Raw genomic sequence first — 21,359 nt, 5'->3', positions numbered from 1 at the left:
GCTTGTCATCGATCTTCAGGACCACTTGTATACATTTAGCTGGTTAATACTGATGAAGACTTGTGAATTAAAAACAATTAAAAAAATTTTTAAATCATATAACACTAATAATAAAGTAGCAAATACAAACCCCAATTCTAATGAAGTTGGGACGTTGTGTAAAACGTAAATAAAAACACAATACAATTATTTTCAAATCCTTTTCGACCTATATTCAATTGAATACACTACACAGACAAGATATTTAATGTTCAAACCGATAAACTTTATTGTTTTTTTGGAAATATTCACTCATTGTGAATTTGATGCCTGCAACACATATCAAAGAAGCTGGGACAGGGGCATGTTCATCACTGTGTTACGTCACCTTTCCTTTTAACAACACTCAATTAGCGTTTGGGAACTGAGGACACTAATTGTTGACGCTTTGTAGGTAGAATTCTTTCCCATTCTTGCTTGATGTACGACTTCAGTTGCTCAACAGTCCGGGGTCTCCGTTGTCGTATTTTGCGCTTCATAATGCGCCACACATTTTCAATGGGAGACAGGTCTGGACTGCAGGCAGGCCAGTCCAGTACCCTCTCTCTTTTACTACGAAGCCCCACTGTTGTAACACGTGCAGAATGTGGCTTGGCATTGTCTTGCTGAAACAAGCAGGAATGTCCCTGAAAAAGACGTCGCTTGGATGGCAGCACATGTTGCTCCAAAACCTGTATGTACCTTTCAGCATTAATGGGGCCTTCACAGATGTGCAAGCTACCCATGCCATGGGCACTAACACACCCCCATACTATCATAGATGCTGGCTTTTGAGCTTTGCGCTGATAACAATCTGGATGGTCCTTTTCCTCTTTAGCCCGGAGGACACCACGTCCATGATTTCCAAAAACAATGTGAGATGTGGACTAGTCAGACCACAGCACACTTTTCCACTTTGCATCAGTCCATCTCAGATGAGCTCGGGCCCAGAGAAGCCAGCGGCATTTCTGGGTGTTGTTGATATATGGTTGGCTATATGGCTGATATATGGCTTGTTGATAGATGGCTTTGCATGGTAGAGTTTTAACTTGCACTTGTAGATGTAAAGACGAACTGTGTTAACTGACAATGGTTTTCCGAAGTGTTCCTGAGCCCACGTGGTAATATCCTTTACAGAATGATGTCGGTTTTTAATGCAGTGCCGCCTGAGGGATCAAAGGTCATGGGCATTCAATGTTGGTTTTCGGCCTTGCCGCTTACATGCGGATTCTCTGAATCTTTTGATGATATTATGGACTGTAGATGATGAAATCCCTAAATTCCTTGCAATTGTACGTTGAGAAATGTTGTTCTTGGACTATTTGCTCACGCAGTTGTTCACAAAGTAGTGAACCTCGCCCCATCCTTGCTTGTGAACGCCTTGAACCTTTCGGGGATGCTCCTTTTATACCCAATCATGACACTTACCTGTTTCCAATTAACCTGTTCACCTGTGGAACGTTCCAAACAGGTGTTTTTTGAGCATTCCTCAACTTTCCCAGTCTTTTTTTGCCCGTCCCAGCTTCTTTGGAACGTGTTGCAGGCATCAAATTCAAAATGAGTGAATATTTGCAAAAAACAATAAAGTTTATCAGTTTGAACATTAAATATCTTGTCTTTGTAGTGTATTCAATTGAATATAGGCCGAAAAGTATTTGCAAATCATTGTATTCTGTTTTTATTCACGTTTTACACAACGTCCCAACTTCATTGGAATTGGGGTTTGTATATTGCACATTTGGTGCATGCCACTTAGTGAAGAACAGAACAGAATTGGTGGGTGACTGAGGATGAAGGGTGATTATAACCACAAGGTGATAGCTTCCTGCTCACCTGCATTAGTTCAGCCCTGACAGGCTGGATGTGGTCGTAGAGGAAGTCAGGTTGGAGGTTGTCCACACACAGCTCTAGGGTGCGGAGGCCCTGGCTGACCAGGGTCTGCGAGCCGTTGAGAGCGGACACCAGTGGGTCCATCAGCATGGGCAGGTAAGGCAGCAGAGAGCTCAGACGGACCGGCACTGTCAGACACAGCTCAACAAACAAGTCCTTCATGTGCTGCTTGTGGAGACCACTTTGCAGCATGTTCAAGCCTGCATGAGGAGAACGTTTTGAACAAACAAAGATAACTGCAAATCTAATTTGTTTAATTGTATTTCCGGACTCCTGTCTTTACAAATTATAATAGTAGAATGCTGGTGCATCAGTGGTATTGAAATATTACCCTCCACTTAAAACACACTCACAAGTTAAATATATAATTACAGCGCTGGTATAGAAGACACGAAAGAACCACTTCCTTAAATTACTCTGACTAGTTGTCATAACCACAGACAATAATTGTCATTAATCACTGTGACCATACTATCTGAAAACAATAATTGCGATTATCCGTTAATCAATTAATTAAGTTTCCTTTATTAATCCCCTTGGGGAAATTCAGTTACTGCAAATTAACTGATCCTAGCTGTGATCTGTGTAGCTAAGAGCAGTGGGCTGCCGCCTTCATGCTGCGCCCATGTACCAACTCCAACTATTTTCTCACTGCCTTGGTCAGGCACACAGACAGGAGTATTAACCCTATCATGCATGTTTCTTTTGATGGTGGGGGAAACCGGAGCACCCGCAGAAAACCCACCACAGACACGGGGAGAACATGCAAACTACACACAGAGGATGACCGGGGACAACCCCCAAGGTTGGACCCAGGATCACAACAAAAAGAGTGAAGGAGGTTATACAACACAACAAATACAAATCTTTGCTTCAATACAAATCTTTGGTTGTTTTTTAACAGCAGAAACTGAGGAAAAGGCAGGCAGACTCACCTTGTAGCAAGTTTGGTAAGAGTGGCAGGAACTCCTGGTAGAGCAGGTCATGACTTCCTCCACCTATGGAGCGGAATAGCGCTCGGAGGAGCAGGAAGTAGTTGTAGGGCTCCTTAGCTGATTGGGCCAGCTCCATGGAGCTGTTGACAATTTTATGGAGGTGGGGCTGGAGGAGTTAGAAAAAGGTAAAAAAAAAATATGTAGCCCTTGGTAAGTGTTACAAAAATAAAAAATTTTTATCAGTATCTTAAAATGCATATGTACCTTCAGCATCTGTTCATTTTCAGCAGCAAAGAGTGACACTGAGCCGAAGACCAGTTTGAAGAGCTTGAGGTAGAGGTTGGAGAGCTCCACGTTGGAGCCCATCTCTGGCAGTCTCTCTAGCAGGTACTCCACCAGGATGGTGGCGAACAGAGCTGACGTGGACAGGTTGGCCAAAAAGGAGTTTGCCACAATCTAAAACATATTGGAGAGCAAGAGGAAAAAATTGACTAGATCTGACAGACATCTAAAATGATAATCCATTTAGGTCTAACATTACATCTGAAATTATAATCCAACCTGGTTTGTAGATAATATTTGAAATAATCATTCGACTAGCTCTGGAAAATTACATCTGAAATAGCAATTCCAAAATTATGATCAACAAAGAAATTAAGTTATATTATTCTATCCTTGTGCATCTTAATAGTTCCAAATATCATTCCCTGACAGGTACAAACCTAAACTAAATCTCTTTACTGTTATGATTCAGATACATCCTAAGGCATTTTTGTGTTCATTTCTGAGTGTGTAACTGTGTATACACTCGCACAGGTTAAGATATCCGTCTCTATATAGTATCAAGATATGTCCTACGAGTTTCATGGAAGCATCCGACCAAATCCCATTCTGATTATGACTCTTTAATCCTCCACCTGTAGTGCATAATTCTTGGAGATCCTCTCCACCATGTAGGGCACGGTGGTCTGGAAGATCTCTTTAAAGGTGAGCGGGTTCATCATAGTGAAGACGCCAGCAAAGTGCTCCAGCACCTCCTTCTCCTCTTTCATCCGGACCGTCTGGCAGTTGGCCACCCTTATATAAGTCTGCTGGTTGTTGGCAACCTGTACCTAGCCAGGAGGGGGGATACGGGGCTGTTAGACCACCCTGTTACTGGATCTACAGCCAACTCATTTCTTAGACACCCGTGTCATTAGCCTATTAATAGTTGAGTGTTATCTCTAAGGCTTTTTCTATCACATTCATAAATTTGAATGTTATGGTCTCTTAACGTCCTGTATTTCAATATTGTGTTCCAGACCTTCATTCCTTGGTCAGACTAAAGATTGGGGTGTTCTCCAGCAAAATGTTATATTTCAACAACCCAGTATGTAAAATAGTAGTGGGTCTACAACCACATGATGTCATCAGTAGTTAAATGTCTATCAAGACTGAACAGCACATTCTTTTCTTAATAATCAAAGAGAATTAACACCTAGAAATTATTATACTTACTTTCTGTACATTGACAAGGGCGTGACAGGTATGACAGGACCTTGATATTTCTGTGCATGAATGTTTTTATTTGAACGATTGGCCATTCTGCACTAGAGAAAACTACAGAGGGTTTGTGTATCAGTCTCTACCTCTGTGCTGGCAGTCATACCTGGTAGATGTCCAACGCCTGCATGGCATACTTCACCAGCTTGATGTAGATCTGAGTCTCTTTGGGCTGGAGCTGTTTATTGGGAATGAACTGAGCTTCTGGAAACACATCAGACACAAACAGGAAGAGTAAGCTAGAAAGAGTGTGCTGACAGTCCAAATTCTGATTGGCATTCAAATACATATCATGCCATTTTAGAGGACATGGGTGGACACTTTCATCCTAATCACATGAAAGCCTTGTATTTTCGCATTGGGAAACTTAACCTGGCAGTGCAAATGTGATGTTCTGCCCTTTAGTTAAGAAAGATCTCCCAACAATGACAGAGTTGGATTAATGTGTTCTATTGAACATCACAGTATCTCCAAGGCTCAGCGTTTTCGATTTTTATTTTTCAAAGCCATCCAGCATGCCGAATTTCGCCACAAGAGGACACTGTTACATAACCGCACACGAAAAGGAACAATTTTTGGATCAGTGGAAACATAAAATCCGGGTGGAAATCAGTTTAAAAATCTGGGTATTTTTCGGTGAAAATCGTAAAAACCGAAAATGCTGAGCCTTGAGTATCACACATCCATAAATTAAGTGCTTGTGAGGACCAATTGAAAAGTAGAATAGATCAAAGCACTCTTTCCTGACCTCCAGGGGCCTTGCAGGAGGTGATACCCCACGTGATGGTCTTCACCCCACACACCAGAGTCTTCACCAAACTGCGGCAGTCCGACACCTGGAACGTCTGCTTGTCCTCCTTCTCTCCAGGACGGTCGAAAGGGGTGGCAGGGGCAGGAGGCGCGGAGGTGACAGGTGTGGGAGGAGCAGGGGGAGGGAGAGCAGGGGTGGTGGAGGGGGTGGGAGTGGCCGGGACACCAGGTAAAGCCCCTGGATCAACAACGCCCATCTCTGACTGGGGCTTACATTTTTTGAAGATGGTGACAAGCTGGTAGCGTGCGATGGTGTGGAACTTTAACACAAACACCTGATTGGATACAAGGGTAGAAAGAGATGCAATGGAATCCTCCAATCAATGTCTTAACATCTCAGTATAAATACACTCAGATAAGAGTCAAATAATTGAATAAATATAAAAAGAGAGAGAGGTGATTTACCTCCAACATCCTCATCAGAATGTCACGGCCATTGCCGTTCTCCTGCTCTGATTTGGAGCGGATGCAATCCACCAGGTTAAGCAGCAGCTTGCAGGACATTGTCTGGATGTTGCTGGGCAGCGACTCATCATCTATGTTCTTGGCGAAAAGCTGCACAGCCAGCGACAGGTCTGTCAGCGGTAGGTTCTGCCGCACATGGTGCACCAGGTCTGCTAATGTGCTGTAGGCAAGGGGTCTAAATGAGACAAAAGAGAGATGGTGAGACTGTTTTTTTTTTTTTAACTACAGTGCTATGAAAAGGTGTGGGTACTCTTTGATGGCAACTTTTTGTGTATGGATTTGGACTTGGATATTGTATTTTTCTGGGACACAATCCACTGTCCTAGAATCAGTTTGATCACAAATAAGTTTGCACATAGAAGGAGTTAAACTTGATGAGTTGCTTATTTAAATTTAACATAACACTGTAGGGGCTGCCCTGCCTGTAGCCCATAATAGCCATCATTCCCTTCTCAACCTCACAGATAATCTCCATCCATCTTCTCGCCTTTACTGTAACGTTATTAGATACAGCAGTACGGTAAGTGGTGATGCGATTTCACCCTTAAAAACGGTGGCAAAATTGAAATTCCCTCTCTGGGGGTGGATTCCACATGCGTAAAACAGATACCCCTTTTCTGCAGAACGGACAAAGAACAAAGCACCACGTTGTCTTCACATTACTGCTGGCCCCGAATTTATTGTAAGATAACCTAGTTTTGTTCCTCTGCTAATCAGCTGTTATAACCGCTTAATTTTTCCTGCAAGCCACACAGTTTTCATAGAAAGAGAAGGCGACCGGATCCCTTTTCATTTCTTAAACGTCAATGAACTGTCACTCCTTCAAGATCATCGGAAAACTGATGCAGCACCGAGGATCTTCAGCTAATGAGCTGTGGAGGAAAAGAACTGGTTTCCATGGACCTGCGCCCCACGCTATTCACTAGACAACAAAAGACGCACCTGCGGTCACCACACAAGAGTGATCTCAAGTAAGGCTGGCATCTGGGCAGAGTTGGTCTTAGTGGTGTAGTTACCTCACGTGAGAAAAGTGCGGTTATTTCAATTCATTCATGAGTTTGATGTGCACACTGATTCACTTAGAATTCAGTCTTAGGCTGTTTGTTATCTTTCTTTTGTTTGCTACTTTTGTAGATAGATTGTGCATGTTCTTTCTCTCTCTGACACCTCTCACCTGTGTGCCATACACAACTTCTCCCCTCCTCCTTTCAGTGTGCAGCACACACACACACACACACACACACACACACCCATCCTCTCTCACCCTAGCACACACATCACTCTTACCTCTTACACACACTAACTCCTACACCGGAATATTTGCACATAGGCTCACTACCTCATATCACCCTTTATGCCTTGATCATTACATTGCTGCTCATTATTGACTGTACCTGATCAGTATTAGAAATAGTGTTGATTATTCTAATAAATTGTTTTGTTGGAATAAGCTGCTGTCCTGCTGTTTTTGCTGTAATATTCACTGAAGCCATCTTCTGCCATGCACAGCATTCCCATTGCCTCCATCAATCTGGTTGTTTCATGATTGTCATAGACTTAGTGTAACGGTAATACATTAGTAGTGCAATACCAGCTAAAGCTGTAGCACAGTGTTACAACTAGATTATTCCATCAATTTTAGTAGTTTAATTTTAAAATATTGAACACCAAAATTAATGGTTAATGATTTTATGAGACGGAATTTATGAGACTGATTTAATAACCCTGTTGAAAAGACAGGAGGCAGAGCTGGAGGTGGCAGAGTTGAAGATGATAAGATTTTCACTGGGAGTGACGAAGAAAGATTTGGAACGAGTATATTAGAGGGACAGCTCAGGTTGAACGGTCTGGAGCCAAAGCAAGAGAGGCAAAATTGAGATGGCTTGGACATGTGTGGAGGAGAGATGCTTGGAGAAGGATGCTGAATATGGAGCTGCCAGTGAAGAGGAAAAGAGGAAGGCCAAAGAGGAGGTTTATAGATGTGGTGAGGGAAGACATACAGGTGGCTGGTATGACAGAGGAAGATGTAGAAGACAGGAAGAAATGGAAACGGATGACCCTCTGTGGTGACTCCTAACAGGAGCAGCCGAAAGTGGTAGTAGTAGATTTAATAACCCTGTTGCATCTACAACACAGAGTTATGAAGTGGTTCATATAAAGCTGTGTGCTGACAAGAAAAGAATTTGTAAGTCGTGGTTAAGTTCTCCACAGCATGCACACAGTCAAGTGGAAGTTAAGTGGACAGAGCATGCTGAGCTTTATGACTTCAACACTGGACAATACAAATGTGGGCAGTGCTCCAATGAAGTGCCATTTCCACAGAATTGGGAAGAGGGGTACAACAAGATAAGAATGGGGTGAGGGAGATTTGAAAAGCGAAGCTGTGAGAAAATGGAACTAGCTGCGATCATAAATTTAAAAAAAACAAAAAGATAGAGAATGAGAGAGAGAGAGAGAGAGAGAGAGAGAGAGAGAGAGAGAGAGAGAGAGAGAGAGAGAGAGAGAGAGAGAGCGAGGTAGAGGAAGGTGGGTTATTAAGTGACACTGATAGCCCTGCCAGGTTTCATCCTGCTACCCTGTTAACCGTGGAGAACTAATGAGATATGACAGCCAATGTGTTGGTGAGGGGGGCTGGTGTGGCAGCTAATGAGGGTCAAGTTTTTTGTTTTTTTGTTAATTTGACCTCAGGGAGGGTGTCTTGACATTGCATCAGCAGCCTGCTTCCACTGGAAGACTGTGAATACGACAGGCCGACAGGCTCTGGTGCAACGCTCCCATCAGTCACAGCACTTGAAAAGTGGTTACCATCATCTTGATTAGTATGCTAGCCTGTCTTCTCTACACCTGGAAGAGCAATCAACCACCAGAGGCGAGGGGATACTGACGGCAACAAGACCAAGCGAGTGTGAACACATACACGTATATATGCATTCACATTCAGCAATACACACACACACATACCGCAGAGTTTCCCGAGCAGTGTAGCCAGAACCAATCAGGATGGATTCATCAAAAAGTTTGTCCATGCATGGTATGAACTCTGTAAAACAACCAGAGGGAGAGGAACTTTCAACAAGTCCATTTTAAGATACTTCAGGAATCTGTAGCAATAATTGTAAAATGTGAGAATGAGTGATAGAGATTAAAGTAACAGAGGGGAGGAATAGAATAAAAGGTGTGTGTGTGTGTGTAATAGATAGATGTGCGTGTGTGTGTGTGTGTGTGTGTGTGTGTGTGTGTGTGTGTGTGTGTGTGTGTGTGTGTATACGTACGACTGCGTAGGTCAGTAGTGAGGATGTGCTTGGCTGCGATGAGCAGCTCTTTACGGAGATGAGCAGTCTCAGAGGGACAGTTGGTCAGCAGCTGGAGCATTCCCTTTACCATCTGCTGAGAGTGCTTCCCCACCAGGTCCTGAGGGAGTTGGATTGGAATGTATACGCTGTTAATGTACATGTCATGTGATGCACGCACTCACTCACACACAATATGTGTACTGACAATTAAAGACAAGTCTTCCAGTAATTTAAATCTGATTGTGAATAAAAGCATAACTGTGTATTATGAATCAAACCCAGCCCTGATGGGAAGGTACTCTGGCCTGTCAAGCAGGCGTACCTGATAAATGCGGATGATATAGGCCAGGAAGGACAGGGTCTTGATCTGCGCAGCGATGAAGTCAGCATACAGCTCCTTGTTATAAAGCTTGTGCTGCCTGCAGTGGAAAGATCTAGGTTTATAAGTGTAAATGATTTAACCAATTCAATCAACGGCATTTATGGTTGGTGTTCCTGCAGGCTCCATGAGGGAATGGAGTCCATCTACATGGACATGTTTGTTTGTTAATGCATTTAAGGAACAAATGTTTGTTAATGCATTTAAGGAACAAACTCTCTCCATACCTGCCAGCAAGATGAGGTGTTTCTCTAACCTCCCTCTGCTATATTTCCTTCCAGTTCAAAATGCTTAACAAAACCCTCCTTGCACCCCATGAGGTACAACTACAGTTTCTACAACCAGTTTCTACAACTTCAGCTTCCCCCATATAGAATTTAACTGGGGCTTTTGCAGGCAGAGTGGTGGGTAACACTGTAAATTAACTTTTTTTGGGGGAAAATTGATTTTCTTAAAACATGCCAACTCATTCTGCAGAGTTGTAAAGTGAAAATGAAATTAGTCAGAATCGCACTCAAACTCCCATCCCCAAATAGTGTTCCTCTCCCTTTCACACGCACACGCACCAGACAACAGAACTCATACCTGGCCTGTGGAGAGACCTGGAGCATGATGGTGTTCATGATGAGCGGGACGAATTCCGACACCACATTGTGAATGTTCAGTTTGTAAAGCTGAAGAGGAACCAGTGAGAAGTGGGATTAAACTCAACTCAGTGATTAAACTCATAGACCTGACACAAAACTGTCAGATTAAATCAACAAGAACAAATAAAAGAAGAAAAGTAATTTGACAGGTAGTCAAATCATTTTAGAAAAACATTTTCTTAACACCTCAAAAATAAACTGACAGAATACTTGAGGTTAAAAAAGATCTCAAGGGTCCGCGGTGGTGTAGCGGTCTAAGCATCGGCTTTGTGTCGATGCAGTTGCCCAACTGGGGACTGGGGTTCGCGCCCCGGTCTCGTCAGATCCGACTATGGCCGGACTCGATGAAGCAGCAATCATTGGCAAGCGCTGTCTTCGGGAGGGGGGCGGAGTCGGCTTGTGTTCGTCACTTGAATGCGTCTGTGTGTGTCGGAGGAAACAGTGGTTCGGCCTGGAGTCGCCTTGTCACGAAAGTGGGGAGGCGGTCTCCTTCGAGACTGCCGGCCGGAGAGATGCAGTTGGCGAATGCATGCAGTGCGAGGGTGGGTGTTTGAATTAAAATAGGGATTGATTGGCCACTAAATTGGGAGAAAAAAGGGAAAAATCAGAAATAAATTTATAAAAAAAAAAAAAAAAAGATCTCAAATAGCTGTTAATTTTTGCTTTATTTTCCAAGCAGTTCAGCTTTAATACCAACAATATTTTCCCTGCCATACTAGTTTAAATATGATAGACACCACATTTCGAAACCAAACATCAATTATCAGAAAATGTAAGGAACCTGTAAGATATCAGGTTCGTGTATACGAGATATTTTTATTTTAAGTGGCCTCTGGCCTCTCTGGGAACTCTAACCTATCGGCCTTTTGTTTTGTCTTTGTTCTGACTGATTTTTCACCATTTGTGACAGCTCCAGCTATGTATCATCCTACTGTGCACTGTGTGTGTGTGTCTGGGTCTGCCTGTTGCGTGCATGAGAGCTCTATTCTTAATTTCCAGGGCTCTGTGATATACAGATGATGCTGCTGAATGAGAAAGAGCTGTTCTGTCCAACTTGATAGGTTGGAGAACTGGGTTGGCGTTTCTGTTACAGTGTTAAAATTGGTTTCGCTCTTATCTGACTAATATTTTAATGTTTGTCTTAACAATCTTGTATCCTCGTCAGCTCCCCTACTGTGTGGAGTCCCTCAGGGGTCTGTCCTTGAGCCAATCCTCTTCTCTTTATACATGCTTCCTCTGGGTCATTTTTGTAGTCACTTTCAAGACATGTCATACCAGTTATGCTGATGATACTCAGATCTATTTCTCCGCCAAACCCAATAACCTGAATCAACCGTCCTCCCTCCATGATTGCTTAGCTGCCACCAAAGACTGGATGTCCCTTAATTTCCTCCATTCAAACCCCAACAAAACTGAAGTTCTCTTAATTGGTCCTGAGAACTTTGCCACTGCAGTTGATCAATTTATTGGTCCACTTCAATCAAACATCAAACCTACCGCTACAAATCTTGGTATCATCTTTGACCAGAATGTCTTTTGATCACCATGTTGCTAAGCTTGTCCAATCCTGTTTTCTTTAGCTACAAAATGTTACAAAAATCAGAAATATTTTGTCTTTTAAGGATATTGAAAAATTAATTCACACTTTCATTTTCTCCAGTCTAGATTACTGTAACTCCCTCTACTCTGGCCTCAACCAAGCTGCTTTAAATCGTCTACAGTTGGTTCAGAATGCAGCTGCTAGACTACCAACTAGGACTAGCCGTAGGTCCCATATTATTCCTATTCTTGCATCCCTCCATTGGCTTCCCGTAAGATTCAGAATAATCTATAAGATCTTATTGACTACATTTAAAGTGCTGCATGATCTTGCCCTCAGTTACATTTCTGATCTTCTCATTCCTCATTCCACTTCCCGACCACTCCGATCCTCAAAACTCGGTCTTTTATCCATCCCTCACTCCAACTGCAAAACAAAAGGTGACCGCACCTTTGCAGTCTTGGCCCCAAACCTCTGGAATAATCTCCCCCAATCCATCAGACTCGCTGAATCTTTGGACTGTTTTAAGCGGCTTCTAAAAACCCATCTTTTCGGGCAAGCCTTTTATAGATTCCCACCCCTGCCTTGTTTTTTCATTTTTCGCTTGGTCTGTTACTCCTGATGCCATGTTTTTATATTCATTCAGTTTATTTTATGTATTTAATCGTATCTTCTGTATGGCGTGTAAAGCACTTTGTAACTGTATGTTTTTAAAAGTGTTAAATACAATTTTGCTTGCTGGCTTGCTTGCTACTGTGGCAGTCGGAGTAGGTGCTTACAGTCCTGTCCCAGCATTCACTCCTAAGTCTAAGTGCATTGTTTCATCTTCACTATCTGTAGTCATGAAGTGCTTTATTTCTACATCCATTTCCTTGCTGACTACTCACATCACTTGACAACTATCTGTCCAGAGGAGTGATTCCTCATATCCCCTTCTGATGTTCTTCTTGAGGTTTCTCCAATTTTTTTTCCTGACAAGTTTTTTTTTCTTTTTCTATGGAGTTTTCCCCTCATCCAAATCATACGCTATGGATAAAGGGTATTATCAAATGCAGTTTACTGTATCTGTCTGTTTCTCCCTGGGTAACTACAAGAGTGCACTCAGTAGAGTGCAGCCCCCGCCAGGTGCATCGCCCCTTGATCGGTGCTCGGACTTAGGCGAAAAACAAGAAGAGGAGTTAGCACTCAAATGCAGTATAAAACAGGTGATAACTGTACACAAAAATTATTAGGCTGACAGGCCCAGTAGTATGCGAGATTAGCAGCAGACACATGCACACATGAACAGAAAAAACAGTGTTTTTCCTACCATCATAAGACTTTTGTGCAGCACTTAAGTCGATTGAATGGGAAATATAAAAAAAAAAAAATTATGTGCAGCGCTCAAGCTAAAAACTCCACCTAATAAAAAATGTTTTGCCTGGATGCGCAGCCTCCTAGGCGGACCCTCGCAAGAATGTGACCAAGTCTAGTATGAATTGCATTTTTCAAGAAGATTTGGTTTCAACCATTTTGGTCTCACCCTAACCCTGTCTTTATTTTCATAATATAATCAAGATGGGTAAATCATTTATGCTCATGCCACTCACATCTACAGCTTACTCAGATCGGGAAGCAACAAGAACATGAAACGCTTCCTGTTTTGACTGCAACCTAGAGGAAGTTGTTGCTTTGTAATTTTTGCATTTTTTGGATTATCAAAATCATGTCACTGCCCGATTTGAGTCAACCGTAGATGTGAATTGCGCATGTGTGAGTGTAGACCGTTTACCCAGCTTTATCATATTATGAAAATAAAGACAGTGGCTATTATTTTTGGTTCATCCAGTGTTCCTCCATTTCTCCTGTGCTGAGATCAGCAGTGAATGATTTGCTGACTTATGAAATATGATTAACTGCTTGTTTACTGTCTTTGTGTATCGGCTATACTAAATTGTCCCTAGGTGTGAATGTGTTTGTGTGTCGGCCCTGTGATGGCCTGGGAGCCTGTCCAGGGTGTGTCCCCGCCTGCCACCCAACGACTGCTAGGGTAAGCTCCAGCATCCTGCGACCCGAATTCAGATAAGCGGCTTGGATAATGGATGGACGGATGCTTGTTTACGTTCAAGACTCATACCCAAATACATAATGTTTTGACACTAGCTGTGTTTACACAGACCTTTATATTCCACTAATAATCGGAATAATAGCCCAAGCAGAATAAAAATGCCTCATGTAACCACCTCAATCAGAAGAGACTGGCCCAATTGGAAAGAATTTTTAATCAGGCTGAGAAGTGTGGTGTAAACTTTTGATAATCCGTTCAATAGGAAAACATTAGCGCCTAATAACCATGTAAACACTTAACCCGATCGCTTCTCTCTGGTTGGAATATATTCTTTCTGCGCATGTTTGCCCCACATGGGGGTAACATTAGGTGATGTGACTGAATTTGTTCCTGCACTACCAAGGTGACCGACAATGTGCCACCACTTAACCTACCGACCAACCAGCTCATTCTCGGCCAAATATCGCTTTTTATTGATTGCAGGCTGATAGGTCCAGGTGAACTGATTCAACTTTCTTTGATTTTCTTACCTGGATTATTAAGCATGCATAAAGACAGGCCAAGTAGTACACGAGATTAGCCGTGGACAGGTATACACACACAAACGTGACCTAATGCAATATTCTTTCCAGGCTACCGCCTAGCTGGAATACATACAGACAGACCCTTCTGAGACAGAAACTGTGATTAAAGGCAATACAAATACAAGAATTAAAACCCATGTGCAGAACCAAGTAGAGTGGAGAACTAAATGAATGTTAGTAAGATGGGAGAGGCTGACATGAGGTACTTGTTGGCCTTGCCTGAGGACCAATGACTAACCTGGTACATCAAAACCACTATGATGGGTAGTTCAGCCAGAACCTTTAAAGACAACGAACCCCGTGGGATGATGGTGTGCTGGGAGGAGAGAGAGAAAATGAGAGACAAACAGAAACAGGAAACAGAAAGAGAAAAAAAAATAAGCTTGACAGCAACAACTGACTGCACTACTGAGCACACTGTCCCTCTTGACAACTACAATCATACTGGAGGACATGTGCTGTACATCATGACAGAATGCATATGCATGTACGTGATGCCCAGTTTACTGTCTAGTTAGAATTGATTTTGTGATTTGAGCCTCCTATGGGCTACTATGCAGCCTGAGCTCTCTCCTGTTGCTCTTCCAAGAGTGCAACAGGAGTCTAAGCTCAGGTTTTGGGTGACCATACACTTCCCCTCAGGATTGTAACATGAAAAGCTCAGACTACACTTTTCATATTGATCTTTTGAACTGTCCTGAAAACTAAGCCTTACAAATGTGCTTTTGTCTCGTATTTCCTCCTCACACTGAGAGAAGTCTTGTCACTCCAATATTTATCTCATGTTACCAAGTTAGTTGTCAACATATCAACTTCTTGTCAATGGGCTGGAAAATTGTGGCAGTTTTATGCGAATGAGTGACTCTCTTCTCCATTTATTAACACTGTCTATGTAGCATTAAAGGCCCTGTGTTCCTTCATGCATCAACGAAGTTGGACTGTGGCCTTTCTGTAGCATCCAGGTGTGCATGTTTGATATTATTACAATATATTGTACTGTATACTGCCATTGGTTCAGATTTGTGGACGACACCTGGGTTAAAATTAAATCTCAGGATATACCACATTTCACTGACCACATTCACTCTGTGGACAACCACATCAAGTTCACCAGGGAGGATGTGAAAAATGAAAGGTTGGCCTTCTTACACTGAGAAATTGCAATTGTTGATGAGGGACATTTGAATGATGATGTTTACCGTAAACCAACACGTACTGATCAGTACTTAAGGTTTGACTCTCATCATCCACTGAAGCACAAACTAGGAGTCATCAGGACACTATAGCACCGAGCTGACAACGTCCCCACAGACACAGCGGCCAGGGAAGGGGATAAATCCCACATTAAACAGGCCCTGGTTGGGCGTCTGGGTAGCGTAGCGTCCGGGTAGCGTAGCAGTGTATTCCACTGCCTACCAACACGGGGATCGCACGCACGCACGCACACACACACACGCACGCACGCACGCACACACACACACACACACACACACACACACGCACACACACACACAAAATCCCCATCTGAGCAGGGTCAACACTGTTCTGTACTAACCTCTTGTTAGAGGAATAACAGTGTGTTGCTACCATCCAGTGGTTACAGGCAGTACTACAGGTTGATATAACCAGAACAGGGATTTGACGACAGCCGAATGAGGATTGTTAAGAGTCTCTTAATAAGCTCACAGTTCGTGTTTCACTGTCCTCCCTCTCTGGAGCCGTCTTGACCAGAACAGAGGTGATCATGCCCACCATTTCTGGGGAGGGCACCGTGTTCTCAGCAATCACCTGGGGGTTCTCAAAGTACCGCGCCTGGGAGGAGCACAAAGGGAGACAGTTTAGGATGAGGAGTTCAGGATTAGTTAAAGACAGAGAGAACATTTAGAATGACAGCACAAACCCATTACGAGAAACTCTACAAGATGCCGTCTTTGTTCTGAGAGAGAGCAGGAGAGAGAGTGAGAGCAACAGCACATTTCAACATCAAATCAGAGCCAATCATCTCCCCAACAGGAGAAAAGACCACCTGCTTGCTGGGGGTTGTACTTACAACAACTTTTGGCAGGTCTTTGTAAATCTGCTTCACAAAGTCCAGAAAGTGATGAATCTGTAAACAGAGGATTATGCCACAAAAGTTTTTTTCTTCAAAAGTATATTACAGCAGCAAATATCTTTATGCATGCTCAACTAAGAAAATCGAAGAAGGTTGAATCAGTTCATCTGAAAGTTGAATCAGTTCATCTGGTTGTTTATTGACAGAAACATTTCACCATCATCATCTAAGTGACCTCTTCAGTCTCAGCTGACTACAGGTATCCCCAACCTTATAAACAACACAGTGGTATAGCGACCGAAACCAACAACCGGTTTCATATGAAAATATGGGCGTGACCAATATCTAGAGTTACAATGGCCGTGTGTACTATTCACAGAGCATTTGCGAATGTTTGCAATTCCAGCACTATAAATGGCAACAGATATATTCTTGGGCCCCCGACCACATTAACTCTGTAGAAAACCAGATCAAGTTCACTAGGGAGGATGTGAAAAATGACAGGTTAGCCTTCTTGGACTGTGAAATTGCAAGTGGTAATGGGGGACATTTGATTGTTGATGTTCACTGTAAAGAAGTGGGGTTGTCGTGAAGCGTCTAGTGTGTTGATATAGTATTCTGCGCCTGTCATGTCTCACTCTCAACCTTCACCGCTGGCTAGCAGAAATGTGAACAGGAGAGCCGAGCACGTAAGTCTCTCCCTGCCAGTACATAGCCTCTCCAACAGCAAGCCCTATGTAGCGCCTTCTTGTGGCAACACATGGTAACTGGGTACACCTTGGAACCTGGCTGAACTACAAGGGACTTGGAGGAGGTCTGGCCCCTAGACGTGCGGTACGCAGTCCCACCGGTGTGTGGATATTCCCTGATGCCCGCGAAACCACCCCCAGCAATGGTTAAATAGTGCCACCTACTGGATACCTCAGGAGAGGAATGGGCTACGGGAGTAAACCCCTACAGAAAATCAACATCCACAGTGCTGTTGTTTTTTGTTTTTCTTCCCCTTTTGTATGTGTTTAAGGGGGAGAGTACTTCTGGCGTAGTGTGCGGCTGCTGCTTCTCCCTCTCGTAGCCCCCCTTCCCATCCACCCCTGTATGTTGTGTTATGTTTATCTGTTGTCTTGTTTCACCCCATTTATTGTAAAGCGACTTTGAGCATTAGAAAAGCACTATATAAGATTGATTTATTATTATTATCATCCACTGCAGCACAAACTAGGAGTCATCAGAATACTGCACCACTGTACCCACCGACACAGCAGCCAGGGAAGAGGAGAAATCCCACATTAAACAGGCCCTGGTAAAGTATGGTTATCCTAACTGGGCGTTTGTCAAAACCAGGAAGACGCCCAAACAGTGCACCAGCCAACTGAAGAGAGGAGAAGGACAACAGCTGCTTAAGTGTAAACCAGTAGTGATTCTGTATGTGGTGGGAGTATCGAAAAAGTTGAGACGCGTATTTTCCAAACACCGCATCTCAGTTGCTTTCAAACCCCAAAAGGTGCTGAGCCAGAAGCGTCCACCCCAAGGACTAGGTCCCCCGGCACAAACAAAGCAATATAGTGCAACACTGATAAATGCCAGGATTGCTGTGACTTATATACTGGGGAAATCAAACAGATGCTGGCCAAGAGGATGGCACAACACAGGAGAGCTAACACGTCAGTCCAGGACTCCACAGTGTACACTATCTACAGGCCAGCGGCCACTCTTTCAAGGATGAGGATGTGCACATCCTTGATAGGGAGGAATGCTGGTTTGAACGGGGAGTCAAAGAGGACCTCTATGTGAAGAGGGAACGACCATCCCTGAACCAGGGGGCGGCTAAGAGTACATCTATCAACAAATTACAATACTGTGATTGCAACTATTCCCCAATCCTCTGAATAGTACACATGGCCACTGAAACGCTAGTTAATGGTCACACCTATTTGCATATGAAACTGATCGTTTTGGGCTGTCATGCCACTGCATTGTTTATAAGGGTGGGATACTGAACGGTGAGACTGAAGAGGTCACTTAGATGATGATGAAACATATCTGTCAGGTTGGTTGGGCCATTTGCTCTGCCTCCGCTTGCCTTGCTTCTGGCTCGTTGCCCTCTCACCTCTCTGGACAGGCTGCTGAACTCACGGCCCTCTCTGCGGCCTGCGAGCTGGCGGCTGGCCGGTCTGTCACCATCTACACGGATTCATGCTACGCTTTTGGCGTGGTACATGACTTTGGTGTTCTCTGGCAACAGAGACAGTTTCTTACTTCTTCCTGTACGCCCATCCACAATAGTCCTCAAGTGCACGCTCTCCTCTCTGCCATCCTCCTCCCCGCTGCCGTTGCTGTATGCTGGTGTAAGGCTCACACTTCCGCTTCCGATTTTGTTGCGCAGGATAATGCCCGCGCAGATGCGGCGGCCAAGGCTGCCTCTCTGCTTCCCATTCCCCAGTGCCTCCGTACGTCTCATTATGCTGACGTGCGCCCGCCTGGTCCACCCGTGGATTTGGTTGCCCTGCAGACGTTTGCCACGCCAGCCGAACTCTCGACCTGGCGTTCCTCCGGGGCCGTCAAGTCCCCAAGTACGGGGGTCTGGCTTGGCCCCGATTCCAACCCATGCCTACCTAAAAAAATGTTCCCTCATTTTGCGAAACTGTGCCACGGTGGTGATCACGTTTCGAAAGGGGGGATCCTTCAGGCAGTAACTGCACAGTGGTTCACCAAGGGTTTCACACCCTACACAGAGCAACATCGCAGACGCTGCATGATTTGCGCACAACACAATCCATACAAACAGATTGCCCAGAGCAGCGCAGGCACACATACCCATTGTTCTCATGCGTATCTTCCATGGGGCCACACAGCAACTGTTATCATGCTTGCCTCCCCATTGCCGCATCCCAGGAACGGCCTGGTACAGCAAAGATAAGTGTAACGAACTTACAGACACTCACGAGGCACAGAACGCGATTAACGTAGATGTTTCCTGCATTCCTTTGTAAGATTACACCTTAGTTGATGCAGGAAACGTAGTGTATGACGCGACGGACTGTTCTATAAAAAAACCACTATCTCAAGCTCAGGGGCAGAGCATATCCTCATGGACGAACCTCTGTGTGGCCTTATGTCTCTCCATCTGCAGATGCATTAAAGACTCTCTGTTTGCTTTAATATTTGTCCAGTGATTATTCTCCCCAGAGGCTGCTGGGGCAAGAGCCCATTAAAAGGATAAAGGAAAATCCACGACACGTTGTGTCCAGATGAACTGATTCAACTTTCTTTGATACATCAACAAATATCTCTTTTTAGAGGAAAAAAAATCATTTTACTGACTGTTCTGTTCAGCTGAAATAACCCTAGACATTATTTCTCTATCAAAGTTTCATTATAATTTAACAGGAAAAAAAATCATTTTGAAGAAATCAGGTTAAGCTCCCACCTCTTGAGAGATCGGAGGACGGAACTGCTTGTGCAGCTCAATAATGATGCGGAGACATATCAGCACATTCTCCTCGCTCTCAATCTGAAATAACATGAGAACAAAAGTTGCACAAAAAACAGGGATTTTTTTTCACTGATTTCTGTGGAATCATACAAAAGTTCCACTTCAAGAAAACCACTTTGACCATTTCAACAACCAAATTCAATTTCATGATAGTAAAGTAGCCTCAGGTGCCAAAATGGCTGAATAAGTAGCCAAACATCAACCACAGGCAGAATATAGCAGCATATAGGCCAATAGCTACTGCAGCTTTTCCACCTTTGTTTACTAGTGTTTAGATTTGGAAACAGCTCAGGGGTTGAACAAAGGCCAGAAAGCGAAGCTGCTTTAGCCAATGGCACTAAAGGATGTTCTAAAGGGGAACTTTCTTTATTGGAGGAAAGGGGTTTCTTACCTCTAGGAAGCGGAACATCACAGACAAGATGTTCTTGGTGTGTGGCCGAAGGTGCTCATTTGTCGGGATGCGGTGAATGATCTCTAGCACCAGCTTTCTAAGTTGCTGTAAAACATAATAATGGTCACATTTATGTCCAACTGACACTCCCCTCCAGGCAGATTCACACTGAGTTTGGTTGAGCAAGGAGAGGTTTAGTTGTTTGTTTATGAACACTTGTTCTCGCTGGGATTTTCCCCCCACCCCCTTTTTCTCCCCAATTGTATCCGGCCAATTATCCCACTCTTCCAAACCGGTCACTACTCCACCCCCTCTGCCGAGCCGGGAAGGGCTGCAGATTACCATGTGCCATGCCTCCTCCAATACATGTGGAGTCGCCAGCCACTTCTTTTCACCTGACAGTGAGGAGTTTCACCAGGGGGACGTAGCATGTGGGAGGATCACGCTATTCCCCCCCCTGAACAGGCACACCCCGACTGCTAGTGCAGCGACCAGGTCACATACCCACATCCAGCTTCCCACCCGCAGACACGGCCAATTGTCTGTAGGAACGCCCAACCAAGCTGGAGGTAACACAGGGATTTGAACCGGCGATCCCCGTATCTCACTGGGATTTAACATGAGACCTTTCTGTTTTGAGATGGTCTCTATAACTGCTTACATACGCTGCCACAACATCAAACATGAAGAAACAAGAACTGTGAAAAATGGAAACAGAGTCCACAAATTGCATGCTATGCCCTCATAAAATATTTATTACCGAGATTAATTAAAGAAAGTTGAATCAGTTCATCTGGACACGTTTATTGAGAGAAACACTTCACTCAACTAAGTGACCTCTTCAGTCTCAACCGACTGCAAGTATCCCCAACCTTATAAACAATACAGTGGCATAACAGCCCAAAACAATCGGTTTCACATGCAAATATGGATGTGACCATTAACTAGAGTTACAATGGCCATGTGTACTATTCACAGAGGATTTGGGAATGGTTGCAATCACAGCATTGTAAGATGGTGACAGATGTCTGTGAATGTTCTCATTCATTCAGGTCATGGTTATCCAAAGGAATTGAATCGAGTGCAACTATGTATATATATATCAAGTCCAGTTGCACTCGATTCAATTCCTTTGGATGGTGACAGATGTACTCTTAGCCCCCCTCGGTTCAGGGACAGTCATTCCCTCTTCACACAGACGGCCTCTTTGACTCCCTGTTCAAACCAGCGTTCCTCTCTATCAAGGATGTGCACATCCTCATCCCTGAAAGA

At 43.8% G+C, this 21,359-nt stretch overlaps 1 protein-coding gene across 1 annotated transcript in view; it reads right to left on the bottom strand.

Annotated features, from left to right (window-relative positions):
* Positions 1-21,359, bottom strand: part of trrap (transformation/transcription domain-associated protein) — a 136,464-nt gene that overhangs the window by 108,414 nt on the left and 6,691 nt on the right. Inside the window, exons 5-20 of the mRNA XM_056296808.1 lie at positions 20,088-20,192; positions 19,631-19,714; positions 16,201-16,257; positions 15,837-15,962; positions 14,389-14,466; positions 9,918-10,006; positions 9,276-9,372; positions 8,933-9,071; positions 8,622-8,700; positions 5,601-5,835; positions 5,134-5,470; positions 4,492-4,589; positions 3,761-3,955; positions 3,108-3,299; positions 2,844-3,009; positions 1,852-2,108 (exon numbers count right to left, since the gene is read on the bottom strand). Of these exons, the coding sequence (XP_056152783.1) occupies positions 1,852-2,108; positions 2,844-3,009; positions 3,108-3,299; positions 3,761-3,955; positions 4,492-4,589; positions 5,134-5,470; positions 5,601-5,835; positions 8,622-8,700; positions 8,933-9,071; positions 9,276-9,372; positions 9,918-10,006; positions 14,389-14,466; positions 15,837-15,962; positions 16,201-16,257; positions 19,631-19,714; positions 20,088-20,192 (2,334 nt within the window). The remainder of the gene's footprint in view (positions 1-1,851; positions 2,109-2,843; positions 3,010-3,107; positions 3,300-3,760; positions 3,956-4,491; positions 4,590-5,133; positions 5,471-5,600; positions 5,836-8,621; positions 8,701-8,932; positions 9,072-9,275; positions 9,373-9,917; positions 10,007-14,388; positions 14,467-15,836; positions 15,963-16,200; positions 16,258-19,630; positions 19,715-20,087; positions 20,193-21,359) is intronic.

This window comes from Lampris incognitus, chromosome 17, assembly GCF_029633865.1.
Source record: "Lampris incognitus isolate fLamInc1 chromosome 17, fLamInc1.hap2, whole genome shotgun sequence".
Lineage (NCBI taxonomy): Eukaryota > Metazoa > Chordata > Actinopteri > Lampriformes > Lampridae > Lampris > Lampris incognitus.
Note: the sequence above shows the minus strand (reverse complement) of the source record. Positions and strands in the feature narration are given on the sequence as shown.